The sequence below is a fragment of the Callithrix jacchus genome, chromosome 9 (genome assembly GCF_049354715.1).
Source record: "Callithrix jacchus isolate 240 chromosome 9, calJac240_pri, whole genome shotgun sequence".
NCBI lineage: Eukaryota > Metazoa > Chordata > Mammalia > Primates > Cebidae > Callithrix > Callithrix jacchus.
The window spans coordinates 102,770,474-102,796,037 of record NC_133510.1 but is presented as its reverse complement, the minus strand read 5'-3'; the positions used below and the strand labels follow the sequence as shown (position 1 = coordinate 102,796,037).

The 25,564-nt window shown below is 35.2% G+C and overlaps 1 protein-coding gene across 13 annotated transcripts in view; it reads left to right on the top strand.

Annotated features, from left to right (window-relative positions):
* ANKS1B (ankyrin repeat and sterile alpha motif domain containing 1B) overlaps positions 1–25,564 on the top strand; it is a 1,309,735-nt gene that overhangs the window by 339,319 nt on the left and 944,852 nt on the right. For all 13 annotated transcript variants that reach the window (XM_002752897.7, XM_009004424.5, XM_009004428.4 and 10 more), the window contains exon 9: positions 20,215–20,358. In XM_002752897.7, the coding sequence (XP_002752943.1) occupies positions 20,215–20,358 (144 nt within the window). The remainder of the gene's footprint in view (positions 1–20,214; positions 20,359–25,564) is intronic.

The window sequence follows — 25,564 nt, the reverse complement described above, 5'->3', positions numbered from 1 at the left end:
ATACATGTCTTTTTTAAAAAGTATTTTTGTCAAACTTCCACGATGTAATAGGATATGGAATAACTCCTTCTAAAAACTACAGAATACTGGACAAAATATGTCAAACATTCATGATCAGACTTAGGTTAAAGTCTAGGGACTGTGATCCCTAATAGAAAAGTCACAAAGGAGGCAAACCCTACCATCACCCAGATTTTTGCTTGAATACAATTTCTAAATATGGCACCAGGTAGAATAACAAAAACAGGATCAAGTAATCTCCCTGAGTTGAAATACAGAAACTAGAGTTGGGGAAGGCTGAGGCAGCTAGAATTTGCAGACAGATGAACAGAAAAGAAGGTACTATACAGAAAAGAAGTCCAGGAAACTGCCTAAAGCTATCTTTACATCTTTAGTTGAATATCAGTCTACACAAAAGTGAAACTCCATGAAGATAGAAAAAGGAAAATCTCCAAGGAAAGAACAGTACTGGAGATATATAAACAGAAAAATCCCTGGAGCTCACACAAGGCCAAGAATGATTCAAGTTACTACCAGCCCAAGTAGAGGGATCATGCTTAATACATGGGGCATTCACTAGAGATTCCAGAAGGAATGTAAGTCTTAATGTGGGGCTAAGCTAACCACAGAGTAAAGGTTACTGTAGACCCACCTAAAAATGAAAAGTAAAAGCAAGCCTTGAATGAATTAAACTGATCTTCAAATAACTTTAGTCTATGCCACAACAATGTCCAGTAATTTTTAAAAGAATACAAGTAAACTCAGAGCCAGATGTGGTGGCACATTCCTGTAGTCCCAGCTACTCAGGAGTCTGAGGCAGGAAGATCATTTGAATGCAAGAAGTCAAGCATGCAGTCAACTATGATTGTGCCACTGCACTCCAGCCTGAGTGACAGAGCGAGAATCTATCTCTTAAAAAATTACTACACATGAAAATAAGGAAAATGAAACTCATAAACATGCAAAAAATTAATAAAAATAGGCCTGGAATTACAGAGTTGATTGAATTTGTATAGGAGATAATAAAATATTTGCTATAAATATTCTTGATATTCTCAAGGGTTTAAAGGAAGATGTGAACATGCATACAGAAATGTAGATATAAAAGGATTCAAAGGAAACATCTAGGAATGAAAAAGACAATATCTGGAATGAAAAATACAGGAGATGCCATTAACAGCAGACTGTCATTACAGAAGAAAAGATTGGTGAAATGTAAAATATTGCAAGTGAAAGAAGCCAGAATAAAATATAGAGAAAACAATGATTAAAAATAAATAACAGAGCCTGTGAAAAAAATACCGTGCAATGAAACGTATCTATAATTGGAGTTTTAGTAGGAGAGGAGAGGTTAGGGATGAGAGAGTAACACAAAAATAAAAACAATGGCTGAAAAAATTCTAACTTGGATTAAAACTATAAACACACCAATCCGAGAAGCTCAACAAATGCAAAGCATGACAAAAGCAAAGAATACTAGACAAAGATACTTCATAATCTAGTTGCTAAAGTCACAAAAAAACTTATAAAATATTTTTAACTAAATGCCAATAAGAACAGAGAGTATTAAACTTTGTAGGTAAAGCTAATGCAGTGCTTAGAAGGAGTCTCATAGAATTCAGTTCTTATACAAGAAAAGGAGAAAGGCCTTACATTAAAGACCTAAGCTTCCACATTAAAAAAAGATGAGCTAAAAGAGGAAATGAAACCCAAAGTGAGAATGATTAAAATAAAAATCAATAAAAAAGAATATAAACAAGCAATAGAAATAAAATGGAGGGATTATGACTAAAGATCCAAGAGAATGAATAGAATAATAAAGGAACCCTATGAATAACTTTACACCAATATATTTGACAACCTAGATGAAATGGAAGAATTACTTTCAAGTCCTAAATTAGGAAAAGTGACTCAAGAAGAAATGTAACATCAAAATAATCTTATATTAATTAAAGAAGCTTAAATCATAATGAAAATCTTCCCCACAAGGAAACTATGAATAGATGGTTTACTGGTGAAATCTTTTTAGAAAATAAAAGATAAGCGTTGTTCCCATTTTATTATATGAGGTCAGCATTACTGTGATAACAAAGACATTTCACAAAAGGAAAACTATAGGTCAGTATCGCTCATAAACAGTATCAAAATCCTCAATAAAATAGTAACAAATCAAGTCCAGCAATACATTAAAAAATTATGCATTACAACCAAGTGGGATAAATGCCAGAAAGGCAAGTTTATTTTAACAGATAAAATCAATTAATACATTTTACTACATCAATAGAATAAAAGAAGAAAACCTTATGATCATAGCAATTATTATAGAAAAGCATCTATTTATGATACAAACTTTCAGTACACTAAGAATAGAAAGAATTTGCTTGACATTGTAATAAAAATCCTTTACAAAAACACTGCAGCTAACATTATACTTCATAATGTTGAAAAACTGAATGCTTTTCACTTAAGATTTGTATTCAGCACTGTACTGGCAATTCTGGCCAGTGCAGTAAGACAAGAGCCAGAAAATAAAGTCATAAATATTTTCAAGGGAAAAGTGAAATTTTATTCACAGGTGATAAGATCATTTACATAGAAAATCGTAAAATATCTATGGGAAAGCAGATATTAACAGATAAAATCCTTTGAGACAAAGGAAGAGACATCAAAGGCATTTTAAGCTGAGCTCCTCATGAGCTTCCTAAACCCCAGGGGAGGGAAGAGAATTAAAGTGTGTGTAGGATGCAAAGTAAATGAACATAAAATTGGTCCACCAAGATGGCCAAACAAGAACAGCTCTGGAGCGCAGTTCCCAGCGAGGATGCAGAGGGTGAGTGATCACCACATTGTGGTGAAAACCAAATGAAGTTTTACTGCCCACAGACCAGGAGATTCATGGGCAGAAAAGTGCCATGAGTCTCCAGCATGACTGTTTCAGCTGGTACAATGGGTCTCCGAACAAAAACTCACACAAATCTGGGCACTGTTTCAATTGGTGCCTGGAACACCTGGGAGACAGAGTCGCCCATTCAACTTAAAAAGAGGGCTGAACCATTGATAATAGACTGGATTGGAAAAATGTGGCACATATACACCATGGAATATTATGCAGCAATCAGAAATGATGAGTTTGTGTTGTTTGTAGGGACATGGATGAATCTGGAAAACATCATCCTCAGCAAACTGACACAAGAACAGAAAATGAAACACCGCATATTCTCACTCATAGGCGGGTGATGAAAAATGAGAACACATGGACACAGAAAGGGGAGTACTAAACACTGGGGTCTTTTGGGGGGAAAGGGGGAGGGCCAGTGGGAGGGGGAGGTGGGGAGGGATAGCCTGGGGAGAAATGCCAAATGTGGGTGAAGGGGAGAAGAAAAGCAAAGCACACTGCCATGTGGGTACCTACGCAACTGTCTTGCATGCTCTGCTCATGTACCCCAAAACCTAAAATCCAATAAAAAAAAAAGGGATGAAACAGGGAGCCAGGTGATCTGGCTTGGTGGGTCCCACCCCCACAAACACCAGCAATCTGAAACACTCTGGATTGAGAGTTTTGCAGCAAGCACAGCTGGACCTGGGATGTTCCAGCTCTGTGTGGAGAAGGGCATCCACCATTACCGAGGCAGTCCACCACTACCAGGGCAGTCTGCCATTACTGAGGCAGTCCTCCATTACCAAGGCAGTCCGCCATTACTGAGGCAGTTCTAACTATACATCTATAAACAAAACTGCAAGGAAGTTCACACAGCAACTGTGCAGACTCCATGGCAGCTCAGCAATTCCTCTGCTGGCTAGGCTACCTCCTTGCTGGGCAGGGCATCTCTGAAAAAAAGGCAGCAGCATGTCAGGAACTTATAAAGCCTCACCTTGCCAGGACAGAGCACCTGGGCAAAAAAGGTGGTTATGAGCTCTGCTGCAGCAGACTTAAATATACCTGCCCAGCAGCTCTTAATGGAACAACGGAGCTCACAGCTCAGCACTTGAGCTCCTATAAGGGACAGATTCTCTTGTCAAGCAGCTCCCTGACCCTGGTATACCCAAAGAGACACCTCATAAAGGAGAGCTCAGGCTGACATCTGGCAGGTATCCTTCTGGGACAAAGATAATAGAATAAGAAACTGGCAGCAACCCTTACTGTTCTGCAGCCACTGCAGATGATCCCCAGGCAAGCAGGATCTGGAGTGGACCTCCAGCAGTCCTAAAGCAGAGGAGCCTGACTGTTAGAAGGAAAACTAAAACACAGAAAGAAATAACTTCATCATCAACTAAAAGGACATCAACTCGGGGACCCCATCTGAAAGTCACCAGCTACAAAGACCACAGGTAGATAAACACACAAAGATGGGAAGAAACCAGTGCAAAAAGGATGAAATGCCAAAACCAGAATGCCTCTCTTCCTTTAAGGCATCACAGCTCCTCACCATCAAGGGAACAAGGCTGGATGGAGAATGAGTCTGATGAATTGACAGAAGCAGGCTTCAGAAAGTGGGTAATAACAAACTTCTCTGAGCTAAAAGAATATGTTCTAACCCAATGCAAAGAAACTAAGAACCTTGAAAAAAGGTTTGATGAAATGCTAAGGAGAGTAAACAGCTTAGAAAAGAATATGAATGAATTGATGGAGCTGAAAAACACAACACAAGAACTTCATGAAGCATACACAAGTTTCAATAGCCAAATCAACCGAGCAGAAGAAAGGATATCAGAGATTGAAGATCAACTCAATGAAATAAAATGAGAAGGCAAGATTAGAGAAACAAGAGTGAAAAGAAATGCCAAATCAACCAAGCAGAAGAAAGGATATCAGAGATTGAAGATCAACTCAATGAAATAAAACAAGAAGGCAAGATTAGAGAAACAAGACTGAAAAGAAATTAACAAAGCCTCCAAGAAATATGGGATTATGTGAAAAGACCTAATTTACATTTGATAAGTGTACCTGAATGTGATGGAGAGAATGAATCCAAGCTGGAAAACACTCTTCAGGATATTATCCAGGAGAACTTACCCAACCTAGCAAGGCAGGCCAATATTCAAGTACAGGAAATATAGAGATCACCACAAAGATATTCCTCAACAAGAGCAAGCCCAAGGCACATAATCATCAGTTCACCAGGTTTGAAATGAAGGAAAAAATGCTAAGGGCAGCCAGAGAGAAAGGTTGGGTTACCCACAAAGGGAAGCCCATCACACTCACAGTGGATCTCTTGGCAGAAACCCTGTAAGCCAGAAGAGAGTGGAAGCCAACATTCAACATCCTTAAAGAAAAGAACTTTCAACCTAGAATTTTATATCCAGCCAAACTAAGCTTCATAGTGAAGGAGAAATAAAACCCTTTATGAACAGGTAATTGCTGAGAGATTTTGTCACCACCAGGACTGCCTAACAAGAGCTCCTGAAAGAAGCACTAAACATAGAAAGGAACAATCAGTACCAGCCACTGTCAATATTAGACAAATCAATGAGACAGAAAATTAACAAAGATATTCAGAACTTGAACTCACATCTGGACCAAGCAAACCTAATAGACATCTACAGAACTCTCCACCCCAAATCCACAGAATATACATTCTTCTCAGCACCACATCACACCTACTCTAAAATGACCACATAATTGAAAGTTAATCAATCCTCAGCAAATGCAAAAGAATGGAAATCATAACAAACAGTCTATCAGACCACAGTGCAATCAAATTGGAACTCAGGATTAAGAAACTAACTCAGAACTGCACAAATTCTTGGAAAATGAACAACTGTCTCTTGCATGTTGACTCGATATACAATGAAATGAAGGCAAAAATAAAGATGTTTTTCAAAACCAATGAGAACGAAGACACTACATACCTGAATCTCTGGAACACATTTAAAGCAGTGCCTAGAGGAAAATTTATAGCAATAAATGCCCACATGAAAAGTGAGGAAAGATCTAAAATTGACACCCTATCATCAAAATTGAAAGAGCTAGAGGAGCAAGATAAAAAAAAACTCAAAAGCTAGCAGAAGGCAAGATATAACTAAGATCAGAGCAGAACTGAGGAGATAGAGACATAAAAAACACTTCAAAAAATTAATAAATACAGGAGCTGGTGTTTTGAAAAGATCAACAAAATAGACCACTAGCCAGATTAATAAAAATGAAAAGAGAGAAGAATCAAATAGATGCAATAAAAAACGGTAAAGGGGATATCACCATTGATTCCACAGAAATACAAACTACCATCAGAGATTACTACAAACAACTCTATGCATATAAACCAGTAAACCTGAATGAAATGGACAAATTCCTGGTCACTTGCACCCTCCCAGTCCTAAACCAGGAAGAAGTCGAAACCCTGAATAGACCAATAACAAGGGATGAAGTTGAGGCAGCAATTAATAGCCTAACACCAAAAAAAGCCCAGGTCCAGATTGGTTCACAGCCAAATTCTACCAGACAAACAAAGAGGAGTAGATACCACTCCTTTTGAAACTATTCCAAGCAATCCAAAAAGAAGGAATCCTTCCCAAATCATTTTATGAGACCAACATCATCCTGATACCAAACTCGGCCGAGACTCAACTTTAGGCCAATATCCATAATGAACATAGATGCAAAAATCTTCCGTAAAATACTGGCAAACTGGTTGTAACAGCACATGAAAAAGCTTATCCATCACGATCAAGTAGGCTTCATCCCAGGGATGCAAGGCTGGTTCAACATACGCAAGTCTATAAATGTAATTCACCACATAAATAGAACCAAAGACAAAAACCACATTATTATCTCAATAGATGCAGAGAAGGCCTTTGGCAAAATTCAACAGCCCTTTATGCTAAGAACTCTCAATAAACTAGGTATTAATGGAATGTATCTCAAAATAATAAAAGCTATTTATGAGAAACCCACAGCCATTATCATACTGAGTGGACAAAAACTGGAAGCATTCCCTTTGAAATTTGGTGCTAGACAAGGATGCCCTCTCTCACCACTCCTAGTCAATATAGTATTGGAAGTTCTAGCCAGAGCATTCAGGCAAGAAAAAGAAATAAAGGGTATTCAATTAGGAAAGGAGGAATTCAAATTGTCTCTAGTTGCAGATGACATGAGGGTATATTTAGAAGACCCCATCATCTCAGCCCAAAATCTTCTGAAACTGATAGCAACTTCAGCAGAGTCTCAGGGTACAAAATGAATATGCAGAAATCTTTAGCATATTCCTATACACCAATAACAGACTTAAAGAGAGCCAAATTAAGAATGAACTGCCATTCAAAATTGCTACAAAAACAATAATATATCCAGTAATACAACTAACAAAGAATGTGAAGGACCTCTTCAAGGAGAACTACAAACCAATGCATGAGGAAATAAGAGAGGACACAAACAGATGGAGAAACATTCCATGCTCATTGCTAGGGGGAATCAAACTTGTGAAAATGGCCATACTTCCCAAAGTCATTAATAGGTTCAGTACTATCCCCATCAAACTACCTATGATCCTCTTCACAGAACTGGAAAAAGCCACCTTAAACTTCATATGGAACCAAAAGAGAGCCCACATAGCCAAGTCAATTCTAAGCAAAAAGAACAAAGCTGGAGGCATCACACTATCTGACTTCAAACTATACTACAAGGCTACAGTAATCAAAACAGCATGGTACTGATACCAAAACAGAGATATAAACGAATGGAACAGAGCAGAGGCCTTGGAGGCAACACCACACATCTACAACCATCTAATCTTTGACAAACATGACAAAAACAAGCAATGGGGAAAGGATTCCTTGTTTAATAAATGGTGTAGGGTAAACTGGCTAGTCATGTGCAGAAAGCAGAAACTGGACCCCTTCCTGACACCTTACACTAAAATTAACTCCAGATGGATTCAAGACTTAAACATAAGACCCAACACTATTAAAAACCCTGGGAGAAAACCTTGGCAAAACCATTCAGGATATAAGCATAGGCAAGGACTTTATGACGAAAACACCAAAAGCATTGGGAACAAAAGCCAAAATAGACAAATGGGATCTAATTAAACCCCAGAGCTTCTGTACAGCAAAAGAAACAATCATTAGAGTGAACTGGCAACCAACAGAATGGGAAAAAATTTTTGCAATCTATCCATCTGACAAAGGGCTAATATCCAGAATCTACAAAGAACTAAAACAGATTTACAAGAAAAAAACCAAACCCATTCAAAAGTGGGCAAAGGATGTGAACAGAGACTTTTCAAAAGCAGACATATATGAGGCCAACAAACATGAAAAAATGCTCATCATCACTGGTCATTAGGGAAATACAAATTAAAACCACATTGAGATACCATTTCATGTCGGTGAGAATGGCGATCATTAAAAAATCTGGAGAGGATGTGGAGAAATAGAACATTTCTACATTGTTGGTGGGAGTGTAAATTAGTTCAACCATTGTGGAAGATAGTGTGGCAATTCCTCAAGAACCTAGAAATAGAAATTCGATTTGACCCAGCAATCCCATTACTGGATATATATCCAAAGGATTATAAATCGTTCTATTATAAAGACACATGCACACATATGTTCATAGTGGCACTGTTTACAGTAGCAAAGACCTGGATCCAACCCAAATGCCCATCAATGAGAGACTGGTTGGGAAAAGTGTGGCACATATACATCATGGAATACTGTGCAGCCATAAAAAATGTTGAGTTCGTGTCCTTTATAGGGACATGGGTGAAGCTGGAAACCATTTCTCAGCAAACTGACCCAAGAACAGAAAATCAAACACCGCATGTTCTCACTCATAGGTGGTTGCTGAACAATGAGAACACATGGACACAGGGAGGCAGCATCACACACTGGGGTCTGTTGGGGGGGACTAGGGCAAGGACAGTGTGGGGTAGGGAGTTGGGGCAGTGTAACATGGGGAGAAATGCCAGATATAGGTGATGGGGATGGAGGCAGCAAACCACATTGCCAGGTATGTACCTATGCAACAATCCTGCATGTTCTTCACATGTACCCCATAACCTAAAGTGAAATAAAATATACATATTTACAAAATAAATAAAGACCAAAACAAAACATAAAATGAACTTTTTTTTTTTTTACATAAGGAACTATCAATATCTGAAAGTTCAGGGTTTTGTCTTGTTTTGTTTTGAGACCAAGTCTCAGATTGTCACCCAGGCTGGAGTGCAGTGGCATGATCTCAGCCACTGCAGCCTCTGCCTCCCAGGCTCAAGTGTGTCTCCTGCCTCAACTTCCTGAGTAGCTGGGATTACAGGCATGTGTCACCACACTCTGCTAATTTTTTTGTATTTTAGTAGAGACAGGGTTTCACCATGTTGGCCGAACTGGTCTCAAACTCCTGACCTCAAGTGCCAGAATTTTAGGCATGAACCACTGCACTCAGCTGAAAATTTAGTTTTTAAATTTGGTACAAATTTGAAGTTTAGTTTCAAATTTTCAGTTATAGGATGAATAAATTGTGGAGATCAAATGTACAGCATGGTAACTATAATTAATAACAACACATAGTATACTTGAAATTTGCTGAGAGTTGATTTTAAGTACCCTCAGCAACACACACACACACACAACAGAGTAATTATATGATGTGATGGAGATATTAATTGGCTTATTGTGATTATTCATAATTATATCAAAACAGTATACCATACACCTTAAATATATACAATTTTTGTTTGTCAATTATGCCCCAGTAAAGCTAGAGGGAAAAGAAAATTAAATTAACCTAATAATACCATTGAAAATATTTTCCAATAACATGAAATATGTGTTTACCCATATAAATTTAATAAGATATGTGCAAGACCTGTACACTGAAGACTATAAAAATACTGTTGATGTAAATTAAAGAAAATCTAATATGTACAAGGATATACCACATGTTCATGAAATGAAAGACAATATAGTTAAGATACTTGTTCTCTCCAAACTGTGCTATGGACTCAATACAATCCCAAGAAAAATCCAAGCAGGCTAATTTTTCAGACGTTAGCAGCTTATTCTAAAATTTATATGCAAAGGCAGAGAAACTAGAATAGCCAAAATAATTTCAAAGAAGAACAAATTTGGAGGATTCTCTGATTCCAGGCTTATAAACATCTATCAATGTGGTATTTACATAAGAAGAGATTTACAGGTCAATAGGACAAAATAGAACTCAGAAATAAACCCATAAACATATGGTCAATTGATTTTCAAACGAATTGCAGGGCACTTCAATGGGGAAAGGATAATCTTTTCAACTAATGGGGCTTACTACTTCTATTTATATATTAAATATTAGGTTTCTCAAATATCATGCTCTACATGAAAATTAACTCAATGTGGGACAAATATCAAAATGTAAAAGCAAAAATGTTAAACTTACAGAAGAAAATATAGGGAAATATCTTCAACTTTGTGTTAGGAAAAGATTTCTTAAATATTCTTCAACAGCACAAAGGAGATATGTCTAGCATATAGAATATTTTAAAGAATACTCTTACAACACAGGAATATGAAGTCAAACAACCTAGTAAAAAGATGCAAAGGGCTTGAACAGGTACTTCGCAAAAGAAGAAGGTAAATGGCCACTAAGCACAGAAGATATTTAGCGCGTTAGTAGTAATGACAAAAATTAATTTAAAAGCACTATTGTGATAATTTTACATACCATTTGATAACTACATACTATTGTGTTAAATTCACATACATACCCATTAGACTAACTAATATTAAGTGTTGCCAAGAATGTGGAGCTACTGAAACTCTCAGACACGGTGAATGGGAATGTAAAATGGTACAAACACTTTGGAAAATACTTTAGCGGTTTCTTTAAGTTTGATGCATTTACCATGTGACCTAGAATTTTAGATATTTACCCAAGAGAAACAAAAACTTATGTTCACTTACAGATTTTTATGTGAATGTTAATGGCAGCTTTATTCATAATGGCCCAAAACTGAAACAACCGAAATGTCCATCAGTAGATGAATGTATAAACAAAATTTTGGCATATCCATAAATGGATTATTACTGTGCATTAAAAAGGAATAAACTACTGATATGTAATAATAGGAATGAGTCTCAAAAACATTATGCTGATGACAAACATAAAGTGAATATGCTACTATATTGTGGCAGAAAAAAGATTTCTGGGGTTACCAGCATGGAAATAGTGACAGAGAAGGGATACAAGTAAACCATCTGTGTTGATAGAAATGTTCTGCATCTTGATTGTGGTGGTGAATGCATAGGTATGTACATTTAAAATGGGTGCATGGTACGTATATAAATAATACTTTAATAAATTTTATTTTAAAACAAAGAAGTAAACTTTTAGAAAAATGGTACTTGTTCATATAAAATGATCTGTCATGAAGGATGGTTTTCCCAAAGTTAAACATTTTGCCTTTTGTACTATCTTGTTGAAAAAGATGACTACATTTTTTTTGAAATTAGCTTCTGCCTATTGTGCATAAACTTGGCATCAGTTTAGACTTATCTCTTTCTAATATTTCAATAATATTAATTACTAGGTCAGGGTCAGATAAGTGAACAGAAATTTTGAGAGATAATAAAAACATTCTGATTGATTGTATATAAGTAGAATAGCAAACAAAACGCGCTCTTTTTTGAAGTTTCCTGATGTTATGCAAAGGAGGTCAGATGTATAAACAGCAGGTGAGAACATAATCTGTTTGAAGTAAGTGTTTTAGAGGAATTGTAACGTCTCATGTACTAATAAAAAGAGAAAGACTCTCCTTACTTTATTCTTCAATAATTCTTGCAACTAAAACAATTTCTTTAATAGCAATTCTGTCCTTCAGTAAATATGAAATACATTTGGCACTGGCAAATCCTCAAGTTTAAAATATCACCAAACACAGTAATGTCATTTTGGAGTGTGGGTACTAAGAGGTGTACTCAGTGTACTCATTGGCATCGACTTGTTTTTCTTCTTCCTTTCTTTTCCTTGCAGATATAAATGCAGTACAGGATTCACAGCTAACTCCAAATTAATCTGAGGGAAATTTTATTTTTCAGCAGGCTTAAATGTTGCAGCTTTTGTGAATTTTACTTACATGGAACAAATGGTTGTGGGGAAAAGAAAGTGTAGGGTAGCCCTGCAAAGTAATTTTCAGAACATTTTAAACAAGCGTTTAGTGTTAAAAAGCTTATAGAAACATATTTGACAATAGGTTTTCTGATCATTGCTAATATATCCAACTGTGGCATGAGATCTCTCTCTCAGGACTAAATTTAAGATGACTGAGTCTGTTACCTTTTGAGTAATCTAATCACTGACCTATCATCGATTTGATCATTAATACTGTCATAGCTTTGGCATAATTACACCAGCTTAACACCTTGCAGTTTCTTCTTCTTAGTGCCCCACTAAGCCCTTAGATCTCCAATTTTAAAAGACTGTAAAAAGGAAAATATGATATATCATGCTATTACATAGTTGTTGCCTTTTAAATTGACACAATAGTAGTTCTCATGTAAGAACTCCTGTGTAATGAGATTGGCTATGCAAGTTTGCAGATAAGATGTATCCTAGTGTGAAATTGGTCTGCATAATAAAGAGAAGAATTTAAAGAGCTAATAAAAACAATCTGTAGGAAGAAATAGACACCAAGAATTCTGTTCATCTTGGTGGAAGAGGAGATGGAAAGCACCCTTCTACCCAATTATCTCTGTAAGGAGAAAAATATTGATAGGGGAGGAGTAGGAGTTAAGCTTTGCAATTTAAAGCCCATTCGTCTCCACTATAGAGTTTATGGTAAAATCTAAATCGTGCACCAGTGGTTGGCATAAATGTGTTCTTTCATGAAATCAAATAGATGCTGAGTTCTATATTACTTTGAATATGGGATGAACACAGTGGGAGCAAATAGAATTAGAGAACAAAGGACGCTAAAATCTGGGTTATAGTTAAATTGGTTCCTCTTAGATTTAGTGAAAATGTTCATACTAATAAAACATCCATAGGGGCAAGCTGGAATTCATTCATTCATTTACTCTTCATTCATTTTCAACACGTATATAATGAACTGTTCTTCAGTATACTAGCCAAGTATCAAGCTTTGGTAGCTAACCCAACAGGCATCTCTGCAATCATGCAGCTTTTATGGACTAAGGATAGGAGATACTGAACCAAAGTCACACAGTGACTATAAAATTATCATTGTGATAATTGCTATAAAAAAGCAGGATACTGTTAATGCGTGTAAGAAAGGAAATTAATCTTGATGGGAGCATCAAGAAGGTCTTCCAAAGGAAGTGAATTATATTTATACCTAAAGCACCAATAAGATTAATCCTGATGAGACAAGCAAAGGAATTTATTTGTTAGGATTTGACACAATAGCAAGTAATTAAAAAAATCTAAAATAATAATGGCTTTAAAAGAAAGAGTTTATTTTATTCCCACTTCCAAAGCTTAGAGCTAGGCAGTCCAAGGCTGGTGGGGATCACCTCTATGAGGAACCCAGGATTCTCTATTTTGTTGTTCTATTGCGCAGGTCCTCTAGTTCCAATGACACTTCATGGCCCATGACAAATGCTCCAGCTCCAGCTATTTCATTAGCATTCAATCAGCAGGAAGAGGAAGGGGAGGAAGAAGGGCACACCTATCCAGTTCTTATATCCCATAGTTATGACTTAGCCATATGGTCACACCTAGCTGCAACAGACACTGGAAAATGTGGCATTTATTCAAGGAAGACATGTTCCCAGCTAAAAGTTGGAGTTTTAGTACTATACAAGAAAGGAAGGTGTTACTAAAGACAAAAGGATCAGGAGAGAATGTATTTTGGAAGATGACTAATAGTCGTTGCCAGAGAAAATCATGTGTTAAGGTAAGGTAAAAGGCCAAAGGAAGTTTGGTGTACTCGAGGGAAAGAGGGAAGCTCTGTGTGTCTAAACATCATGGGCAAAGGGGAGGAAGAGTGTTAGTGTTCCCTGACCAAACCGAGGGTCGGGCTACTTATTCTCACGGTCCAATAACAAGATGCAGACAAACTGGGAAAGAAGAGAGTTTAATTCTGTAACCAGGTACAGGGAGAAGGCTGGGAAAATGTTACCAGACCAACTCAAAATTACGAAGTTTTTCAGAGCTTATATACCTTCTAAGCGGTATGTCCACATGTAAGTGTGTGTTCATCTAAAGACATAATTGATTAACTTCTTTTCTTCTATAACTAAGGTTTGAGTTCTGAAGACCTTCCTCAGGACAGTATATTTACTTAATCTAAATGGGTCCAGGTGCTGGGGTGATTACTCTTATCTTGTCTACTGCTAAATTAGGAAGATTTGGGATTTCCTTTAGACTCAAGTAGAACTTGTTTGTGGAGATCTGGGGAGTTCCTTCAGACCCCCAGTAACACTTGTTTAATCCTAAATGGGTTCTGTTAAGAATTCCTTTGTTATTTCATCATTCTTCAAGGCCCTGGAAAGGCCTAGGCAAAACTCTTGGTGGGCTTTTGTCACATTCCAGTTTTTCTATAAGGGCACTGCCTCTATCAGCTTTAAATATTTAACTTAACCACTCAAGCAGTACTGAAACAGTTGTTATGGAAGCCTGACTGTTCAGCTGTTAGTGAGACCTGGCCTGCCAGATTAGTGGTTGGATACATAGGCAAATAGGGGCAGACATGCATAGATAGCCTTTTGGATCATATTAAGAATTTTGAATTTTATCAGAAGAATAATGAAAAGCTATTGAAGGTTCTAAGGAAGAAGAAAACATGATCACATTCTCATATGAAAGAATATTTACTTGATCATAGTAGAAAACAGGTTAAAGATAATGTTGGCAATACTTAGAAACTTTAGGCTGGGCATGGTGGCCCAAGCCTGTAATCTCAGCACATTGGGAGGCCAAGGCAGGAGGATCACCTGAAGTCAGGAGTTCAAGGCCAGCTTGGCCAACATGGTGAAATCCTGTCTCTACTAAAAATATACAAAAAATTAGCCAGTTGTGGTGGCAGGCACCTGTAATCCCAGCTACTTGGGAGGCTGAGGTGGGAGAATCACTTGAAACCAGGAGGTGGAGGTTGCAGTGAGTTGAGATTGCACCACTACACTGCAGCCTGGGCAACAGACTGAGACTCCATCTCAAAAAAAAGAAGAAATGTTAAGGTAGACATACTCTTTGGTGTACATAGTTGCTCATTTATGAATTTATCCTGAGAAAGTAATGAGACATGTAGAGTATTACAAAGTCTGGAGGTACACCTACTGAACGTTTGCATTGGGACTAAGGCCAGGAAAGTGTCACTCTCTCATTTATAATTTTTTATTTTGAATGATTTGTTTTATAATAAGCGTGTATTACTTTAAATTTCATGAAAAATCGATAAAGCAATTTTACTTTAGAAAACAAAGACAAAAAGACCTGTGCTGTTGCTATGAAGTAGTTCAGATTGCTAACTCATTCCAGATTGTTGTCTTTTGCTTTGAACTCCATTTCTGATATTGCCTCCTTCCTGGATTCTGCCTTTTTCCCTCGTTCCTTTGCATTGACAATCTTGAACATCGGTTGTCCCCTTGAAGAGTTCTCATAATTAAGCAGGTGGCTTCCATGGTGTGGGAGAAAGACAATAGGACCTAGAACTAGAGGACTTGGATTATAATCTGGATTCATTTGTAGGATAATCTTGCAAATTGAGTAACATTTTGAGCATCAATTTTTCACTTGTAAAATAGGGATAATTCTTACTCTATTTTATTGGGCTATTCTATATCTTAAAGCATTTTATAAATTAGGAAGCACCATTATATATACTTGTCATATAATTTACACACACACACACACACACACACACACACACAGCCTCACAGGGAAATCCCATTTCTTCAATGTTAGACTGATATTATTCTCAAAAGTGTTTTCCTTTGATTAAGCTCAAGTTTGTCTCCCCACAGTATTTTATTTTGACTGTTTTTCAATTTGCAACAATATAGAATTGGTCCAGTCTTTATCACCATGTAATAACCAAGAAAGCTAATGGGTTCAAACTATATAGATTTAGGTCTATTTTTTCATAATAGAATTTTTACATTTTTCTGGAACTTCAGGAATACAGTGGATCTCCAGTAAAAAGTTTGAACGGCATTTGGAATAAAGGAAACCATCTGAGATTAAGTGTATTCAGGTGACTTCTTCCCATATATAATTGAAAATTATGTGTAGTTTGAAAAACCTTTCCTTCAAGTCTTTAATTGTAAAGAAATGAAGTTAAAAATTATGGTCTTAATTTTTATATGCCAATTTTTATGCTGTCCTTAGGGGGCAGTGCTAAACCACTGATAAGTTTCTTCATTTCTGCTAAAGCTACTGGTAATGGTTAATATGAAATAAAACTAAAATGGCAATCTTAATATTTGTGATAAAATTATACATAACCCTTAATATTAGTAAAATTTTGTAGGTAGTCAAATGAAAATGATAATTTGAAGCTCATTTATTCAGTGATTCATTCAATAATTATTTATTGTTTCATTAATCATAACACATTATAGGAAATACAGTGTGAATAAGGCAACGTTTTCTTTCAAATAACATTGAGAAATAATGAGGGCAAATAGGCCACACTTGTGTATGTATGTGTACTATATTTGCACAAGCACACTGTGGGTCTACACAACTCTTTTAGGGTAAAAAAATAAAAATAGCAGTACGTATTGATTTTTTATGTGCCAATCTCTGTCAAGTAATTAATTTTATCTTCATACAGCCCTGAAAATAGAAATTATTACACTATTTTTGCAGATAGGGAAACTAAGGAATAATAAGATTATGTGATTTGCTCAAAGTCACAAAGCTTGGAAGTGGTAGAGCTTAGGACTTAAATGTATATCTGTTTGAGTTAAAAGCCAATGCTTTTTGCCACTATCCCATCTTTCAACTCAAGGTGTATGTGAAATACCATATTGCAAACACTTGCACAAAGAGCTAGAGATAAGCAGAAGAATGTGACATCACACGTGTTAGTGGGAAATCTGAACTCTATTTTGAATCAGTGGGATTATACAAAAATAATAAACATGATAGTTAATACTTACTGAAGCGGTGTGTGTCAGGCACTTTATATTTATTCCCTCACTTAGTCATCAGGAAAAAGCCGTGAGAGGGGTTCTACTATATTGTTTTCCATTGTATAGATAAGCCAAACGAGGCTGACAGTGGTCTTGCCTGCTGAAAATCGTACAGCTAGTGAGGGGGGTAGTTGAAACTTGAATCCAGTACTGTCTAATTTTAGAACCCAAACCGTTAATCACTGCAATATGCTGTGCAGACAGGTAAGGTGAAAGAAAGAATAAAAGCATAGGGCATGATTAGGCAAGGGTAAACAATTCCACTTGGTTGTAATCTGAGGTGAGTATAGTGGAAAAGTAAAAGGGCTAAAAATTCATTTGACTATAGAAACTTGAAGACAGATTAAGGAATTTGGATATCATTTGTTACGAAATGGGAAATAGTTGGAGCTTTATGAGCAGAGAAAGGAAACAAACTTTTTTTTTTTTTTTTTTAGGGAGGAGAAAGAGATGGAGGAAGTTGCCTGTGTGATTGGATTAAATCATTGTACCACCATTAACAAAATGGAGAAGAACAGATTAATCTAAAATGTTGATAATTCTTGGCCCAATATGTGGTGGTTTATAGTATGTGCCACATCTATAAACTGTCAGTGATCAAACTTAGCAATCTTGAGTTGGTAAAGGAGATGCCTTTTTGATCATTTTATTTATCCTTGTGAACAGTTATATCAAATATATATATATATACTCTTTCAGATTAGGGTTTTAAACTTCCCAAGATTTTTTTTTTTTTACTTAAAAGATCTGCAGGATAAAAAATCCCTGTGTAATCACCTTCTATTACTGATTTGAGAAGTGTGTATTTATGAAAGCATGGGCTGCTGTGTATCAAATTGCAGTAATTTCCACTCCCTGTCACAGATGGGAAAATGCTCTCCGGAGTATACTAATGTAACAGAAACATATTCACCAAATATAGCTCTTTTATTTAAACTGCATTTGTTTACATCAGTGTTTTTTCAGTACATTGTTTTTTTATAAGGTATTGTGCCAAAGGAGAGATCACAGAATGGTGAGGGGTGAGTGGGCTTTCCAGCCCCTTAGTCTGCATTAGAATCCTTTTTTTCTGCCACATGCCAGCTTCGTGACCATGGGTTTTACTTGACTTCTCTGTGCTTTAGTTTCCTCATTTATAAAGTGAGAGGAAAAATATTTGCCTCAAATGGCTGTTGTGTGAATTGAAATAATTGACAAATGAACAAGGCAGTGATACTCCCAGTCACATAGTAAGTTCTCAGTCTAATAGTTATTATTATTATTATTATCTTATTTTACAGATAGTGACTGGTGGGAGGATTACTAAATTTCATTATTTCTTAGTTACTGACAAGTGATCAAGAGAAAGTTAAAATGCGAATGCAGAAAACAAATTCTTTTAAATAGGAGGAAAACTAAAATTTTATATTTTTAAAAGCAATAGTTTTTTTTTGGGGGGGATGCTATTTACAATCCAACATGTGGAATATATTTACTTGCTTTAGTAATTGGGATCTATCAGTGTTGTGCTGAATACTATATTCAGAGGACCTTTTGACAATTTATTTTATTTCTTTTTATTTATGCATCTACACCTTGTTTTTTAAAACATATTCAGTCTACTAAGTATTTAGCAAGCTCTTAGAATATGAATTTTTTCTTCAGTTTCTGTAAGTTTTCTTGCTTTATTTCTTTGACTCCCCCATCTTTACCCTTAATTTTTTGAACTCCTGTTGTTCAGATGTTACAGGTTTTGGTTTGACTCCTCGTTTTCTCCACTTTTAAATTCTGTTCATCTTTTGGGAAATTTTCTCAGATTTTCTAACTCTTATATTGGACTTTATGTATTTTGTAACTTTCTGTTCTTGTTTCATGGCTATAAATATCTTATCTCTGAGGATACTATTTATAACTTTTTTTTATCTGTATTTATTTTGATGTCTTAGGGGCTTTTCTCAAATATATGATTCTCATTAGTGGTGTCTGTTGAGAGGTTGGCTTCACAGTAGAGATTAATACATAGATCCTACCATTTTCCTGCTTATTTATAGATTTTGTTTTTCTTGGAAGGTCTGTTTCTACAAAGAGGAGTATTCTAGTTGTTTATCTGGGGAATATAAACTTTGCTGCCATGTTGCCTAACACAAATATCACTGGTAGGTTATGAATCTTCATTACTATATAGATATTAACTTTCCTGTTTTTGGAGATTCAGTGTATCTGTATTCTTAGAATTCATAATCCTTTTGCTTCAACTTCTCCAGAAAAATAATCCTCTAATTTCTTGCCAGTGGTAAGTATTTAGTTTTCTGGCTGGGTGAAAAGGAAATGGGTCTAGGGGTCTAATTCTTTCTGATACTGAGTTTCATTCAGTGTCTGACCCACCTACATCTATACCTTCGCAGGTAGCCAAGTTCCTCCTATTCTTTCCACAGGAAGGTAGTTTCCTTGCAGTGTTCTCATATTTGCTAAGTCAATTAATACTTACCCATCTGCTACCCAATATTATCCAAAACTTTTCTTGATATTGTCTGTTACTCTCTTCTGTCATTCTTATTTTTATGATGTAAACATTTTTATAAATGTTCTACCATCATTTTAGTGAGATTTGAAAGATAAAGGAAAATATATGTGCTCAATATGGAAGTCTCAATTATGAATTTAAAAACTGTTACCCGGTTATATGTATGATATAAAATTTCATGAAGTTTTGTTTCAGTGGCATGCTGAAAAAACAGGGTTTTCAGCAATTCCTCTTTCAATAAAATATTTTTCTGTTAGTGCCCTGACTGCATTTTGTGCCCTGACTGCATTTTTCCTTAATTTTATGTCTAAACCTAAATTCTTGATTAAACCATAAGATTTTTATCATTTGTTGCTTTTCAAATATTTTATTAGATCATTATCGTGTTCTGGTCTTCATGATGAACTTCATATATTATTTTGTAAGCCTTTTACACCCAGTTTTTTCACTTTTAACTTAAATTGAACTATACATATTTTTGGCTCAGTCACAGGGCACAGCCACGTAACTATGGCTAGAAGTAAGCTGACCTGTTTGCCAAGATATATGTCATTTATAGAATTAACTGATGTTAAGCTATCTAAATATCATTGATATAATATATTGGTATGCTATAAATTTAATTTCAGAGAACCTCATCTACAATAAATTTGTCACCAGGAGAAGTGGAAGAGGAGGATGATGTTGAAAACACATGTGGGCCATCAGGACTTTGGGAAGCATTAACTCCGTGTAACGGATGTAGGAATCTTGGCTTCCCCATGCTTGCACAGGTAAAACTTTGCTTTTATTAAGGTATAATAAACAAAAAATGGTTGCCTGTGTTTTTACGATAAAATGTCCCTCCCCTTTGAAAATCTAATTAGTATCTTGTGGTTTTTCTCAAAGTGTCAAGTAAAATGTGCGTATAACTTGCTGTGCATATGTGTGCATATGTGGAGACATAATTTATGTAAAAATGTAGTATTGTTTAGTTTGGTTATAATGCAGAAAAGTTGTCTTTTTTTGTGAGGTTTTAATATTTAGAATCCAGAAATACATCATTTTAAAGAATGCTATTTTAAAAAAGTAATTAAAAGTTATCTATAGATGTAGTTACAAGGAAATGTATTATTGCTCTTTAAAAGCATAGCTAGTGATTATTTTTTTTCTAATCACAGTGGAACATTGTAGAATAATGTGAATGTGTACCACTGAAAGTTTCGGAATAAAATCCAAAAATGAAACCAGAACACTAAAATATTGACTATTAGTTTGAAGTTCTTTTACTATCATTAAGTCTATTTTAATTCTATAATATCACCTTCAGATTCCTGTTGTGTGTTGTGAACCACACATTCTTAGAGGAGTTTCAGAAATGGCTAAAATATTCCAGAGATAGGAAATTTGAAGACATAGGGAAAACATCTCTGCGCAATAAACGAAGAACTGAATATGAAAGAGTATAATGTTAAAAGGTTAACTACATAGAAAGTGGATGGAAAAAACAGTTCAGGACAGAAAATGATTCACAGTACTTATCCAGAAAAGTGTTATATCTCTTCTGTCACAGCAAATATGAAACAATTGTGTCTAACGAACCATTATGTTTTCCACATGTCTGTATCATAATTTGACCATAGCCACTCAAATTTCAATATTAATTTATTGTAGGAACCCAAATAGGATATTCAAATCAGTATATAGTACTTAGAAAATCTCTTCATAGGACTTTAAGACAGTTTGCTTAATCTTTACAGAATTGTCATCAATATATATTAAACTGTGAGTTCCATAAAGGTAGAGATTCAACCGTTTGATGTTCAGCATCTGCAGTCTTAACGTATAGTTGCTGACAAATCAGAAGAATGGGTTGGATGTGTTGTCTCATGCCTATAATCCCAGCACTCTGGGAGGCCAGTGTGGGTGGATTGCTTGAGCCTAGGACTGTAAGACCAGCCTGAGCAACATAGTGAGATCTTTTCTCTCCGAAACATACAAAAATTAGCCAGGTGTGTTGGTGCACACCTGTAGTCCTAATTACTCAGGAGGCTGAGATGGCAAGATCACTTGAACCCAGAAGATTGAGGCTGCAGTGAGCTGTGATCATGCCACTGCATTCCAGCCTGGGTGATAGAGTAAGACCCTGTCTTGAAAAAGAAAAAAAAAAAAAAAAAAAAAAAAAAAAAGAAATGTCTTCTTTATCAAGCAAACTCTGATGGATATAAAACAAAAAAATAATTGGAATGAAATAGTAGTTGAATGGATCTCAATGAACAAATGTGTATATTCTAGGATGTTATGTCTTCACTTAAAGTTTTCACACACAGTTTTTAAAATCTCACATCTATATGGGTAAAGGGAAAGAAAATTAATAAGTAAAAGTTGTATTTATTAGCATACTTTTATCTCCTTAGCAGTTTATGAATAATTGAATGTTTTAACCTATTTTTCCCCTCATAAACTGTGTTTGTAAAAATACATTTTAAAATCATTACCTTATATCTTAAAAAGAATTGTTGGAATAAAATAAAGTATTAGGGTATTTACTATAATAGCTGGATGACTGCAAATCAAAAAGCTGTCAGTAATATGTTTATATCTGATTTTCTACCACCTTACTAACATTTACTTTTTTCTAAATTTAATTTTATTATTTTATTAACCTTGGTAGTAACTTGCTTTTGGTGTATAATTTTTTATTTTTTATTTTTTTTGAGACAGAGTTTCGCTCTTGTTACCCAGGCTGGAGTGCAATGGCGTGATCTCAGCTCACCGCAACCTCTGCCTCCTGGGTTCAGGCAATTCTCCTGCCTCAGCCTCCCGAGTAGCTGGGATTACAGGCACACACCACCATGCCCAGCTAATTTTTTGTATTTTTAGTAGAGACGGGGTTTCACCATGTTGACCAGGATGGTCTCGATCTCTTGACCTCGTGATCCACCCGCCTCGGCCTCCCAAAGTGCTGGGATTACAGGCTTGAGCCACCGCTCCTGGCTGGTGTATAATTTTTAGTATTAGATTTTTTCCCTTTGGCCATTTTCTTGGTGAAGACTGGTATTGTTCAGTAACTTTATCAGTTCCTCACATGTGCTAGTTACATTTACCACAAAATCTTTCCCAGTCTGCAGCTTTTCTTTGTCTTAATTTGTATGTGTACAAGTCCATCATGTGATTTTAAAAAAACTATCCAATTGATTAAGCCTCTCAGTCCTATTTTTTGTTTAATTCAGCTTATCTAGAATTCCTTTTAACATAAATTTCAAATATGACTCTATGTTATTTTTTGCTTGTCGATATCTAGTTTTCCTTGAACTTTCCATTGAACAATAACTCATATTCCTTATATTTTATCATAAAGGCTTGTTTATTTCACCCTTCTATTTTTTAAACCACATGACTCAGTGTTGATATTATTCATTATTAAATTAAAACTAGTAGCTGACTTGATTGCTTGCTTTATAAAACCTGTTTTTTATAATTGCTTTGTTGAATTTTAAAAGTATCTCTATTGGGATTTTAATTATTACTGCATTAAATCTATAAGTGTACTTGAGATACAATTTTTTACTCTAAGTAATCTAACAAACCAGCAGTAAGACTATAAATTCTTTTCTTTTCTTTTCTTTTTTTTTTTTTTTTTCACAGTCTCACTCTGTTGCCCAGGCTGGAGTGCAGTGGTATGATCTTGGATCACTGCAACCTCTGCCTCCCAGGTTCAAGCGATTATCCTGCCTCAGCCTCCTGAGTAGCTAGATTACAGGGTTCTGCCACTACGCTTGGCTAATTTTTGTATTTTTAGTAGGGACAGTGTTTCACAATATTGGCCAATATTGTCTCAAACTCCTGGCCTCAAGTGATTTGCCCAACTTGGTTCCCACTGTGCTTGGCCTCTCACCATAAATTCTTAAGAATGTGTGTGTGTGTCTGTGAATATTATTGTTTATGGACTATCCTTTAGCATTTATATTTGCATGTGTATGTGTATATACATATCAACATGTTTTGTGTACATATGTAACATTTATATATACATTTTAATTGCAATATATATTAAATAATTTTTATAGTTTTACAATTAAAAATATACTATATATAGCATATTTTATGTATATATAATATATAGTATGTGTGTGTGTATGTGTGTATACATATATATGTGTGTGTGTATACATGTGTATATACATAGATATACATGTGTATATACGTAGATATATGTATACACACATATATACATACACACACAATTTATAACATTTCGAATTCATCTTTTTTTTAGTTTATTACCTAGGATTCAGCCATTCTCAACCATTCACAAATGGTAATTTTTAAACTTTTTCTGTTATTATAAATATCTATTATCTAAATTATCTCTTAAACTTTGATTAAAAGAGATGAGGTAACAGGATATGTATTGTTCTAGAATTTCAAGAAAACTGTGACCTAGGAGCAGGATCTGATGGTAATGAGTATCAGGATTTGTAATCAGAGGCAGATTGAAATATTTACCAAAGGAATATACAATTTAAAAAGAGATTGAGTCAGATTGAAGATTTAGAAAAAAATACAAAATGTGCAATGCTTTTAATAATTATCCTTTCTGTGATTATCAAGGGTCTACAATGTGGTAAGCATGCTGACCATCCTTGAATACAAAGATAAAGTTGGTCTCTGTTAAGAGTTTGCAATATGGTCCTTTAAAACCTCTTAGGAAGTCTCCAGTATCATGATACTGGACTACATACCACATGAACAACAATAACTGTTTTATTTTTAAAAGGTTTTCATTTGAAATTATTTGCCAAAAGGTGATTTATTTTATGTATTAATAAATAATTAATTATTTGTATTTTAATTAATAATTATTTTACCTATTAATAGATAATTAAATAAATCATGAATGTAACCTTGAAATTTGCAAAGCTAGAACAGCTAATGTGAAATGTTTTTTGCATTTTGAAACCATTTTTTCAGGTCTGAAGCATTTTTGGGGGTCATTAAAAATCATTAAGCCATAAGCACTGTGAGGGTCTACTGAAAAACTGCTTCCTTACAATATTTACAGGAGTCTTTGAGATCTTTACAATTAGTACAGTGCTATGTAAAATTTTATATCCCCAGATATTTTCAATTGGAATAAATTATATTTCACATTTATAGCCCTTAATTGGATCCAACAAACATGTATCAAGTATATTTTATATTTAAAGCATAGTGGTCATGAGAAACATGAATACTGTGGAAACAATACAGACTTAATTGGGGGCCAGATTAGGGGAGCCAGATACATTCTGGTTCTGGGTTATCAAACCATTTAATGTATTACTTTAGTTTCAAGCAGATTTTTTACTTGCAAAATTAGAATGTTGTATTGGCTAATCCTGTGGATATGGATCTTACAATTCTAAAATGACCTAATTTCTAGTTTTTATCCAGATTATGAATTGATCCTAAATTAGGGTTTTTTTTTTTGCTGCCTCCAAGAATACTAAAATTAGAGAGAACCAGCTAAAAGATGAGTGCTTTGCAATTATCCTTCCATTGTGACTAGATTGAAGTTTCCACAAATTCATGAAAATTTAGAATTCTAAATAACATCAAGGGAGTAAAATTCTTAGGGAAATACTAAGAAGATTTACTGTAAATAGAGCTTTTATGGGACAATTGCAAAGCTGTTTATTAAGATTTAAGAAGGAAAATCAAGAATGAAGAGACTGAGAAAATTAAGCCTTTTCTAGAAATTATGATTAAACTCAGAATGTGTTTCTCAACACTACCATTTACACAATGCTTCCTATGTACCAGATATTATACATGTATAATCCCAAGGTGACCATTAAAAGAAACTATCCACTAAATGTCACAGTTAATGTGTGGCAATGCTATGATTCTCTGGAGAGAGAGAGAGAGAGACAGAGAAAGAAAGAGAGAGAGAGAGTGTGTGTGTGTGTGTGTGTGTGTGTGTATCTCGGTTCTCATTTTATTTTGGAAAATAGTTTT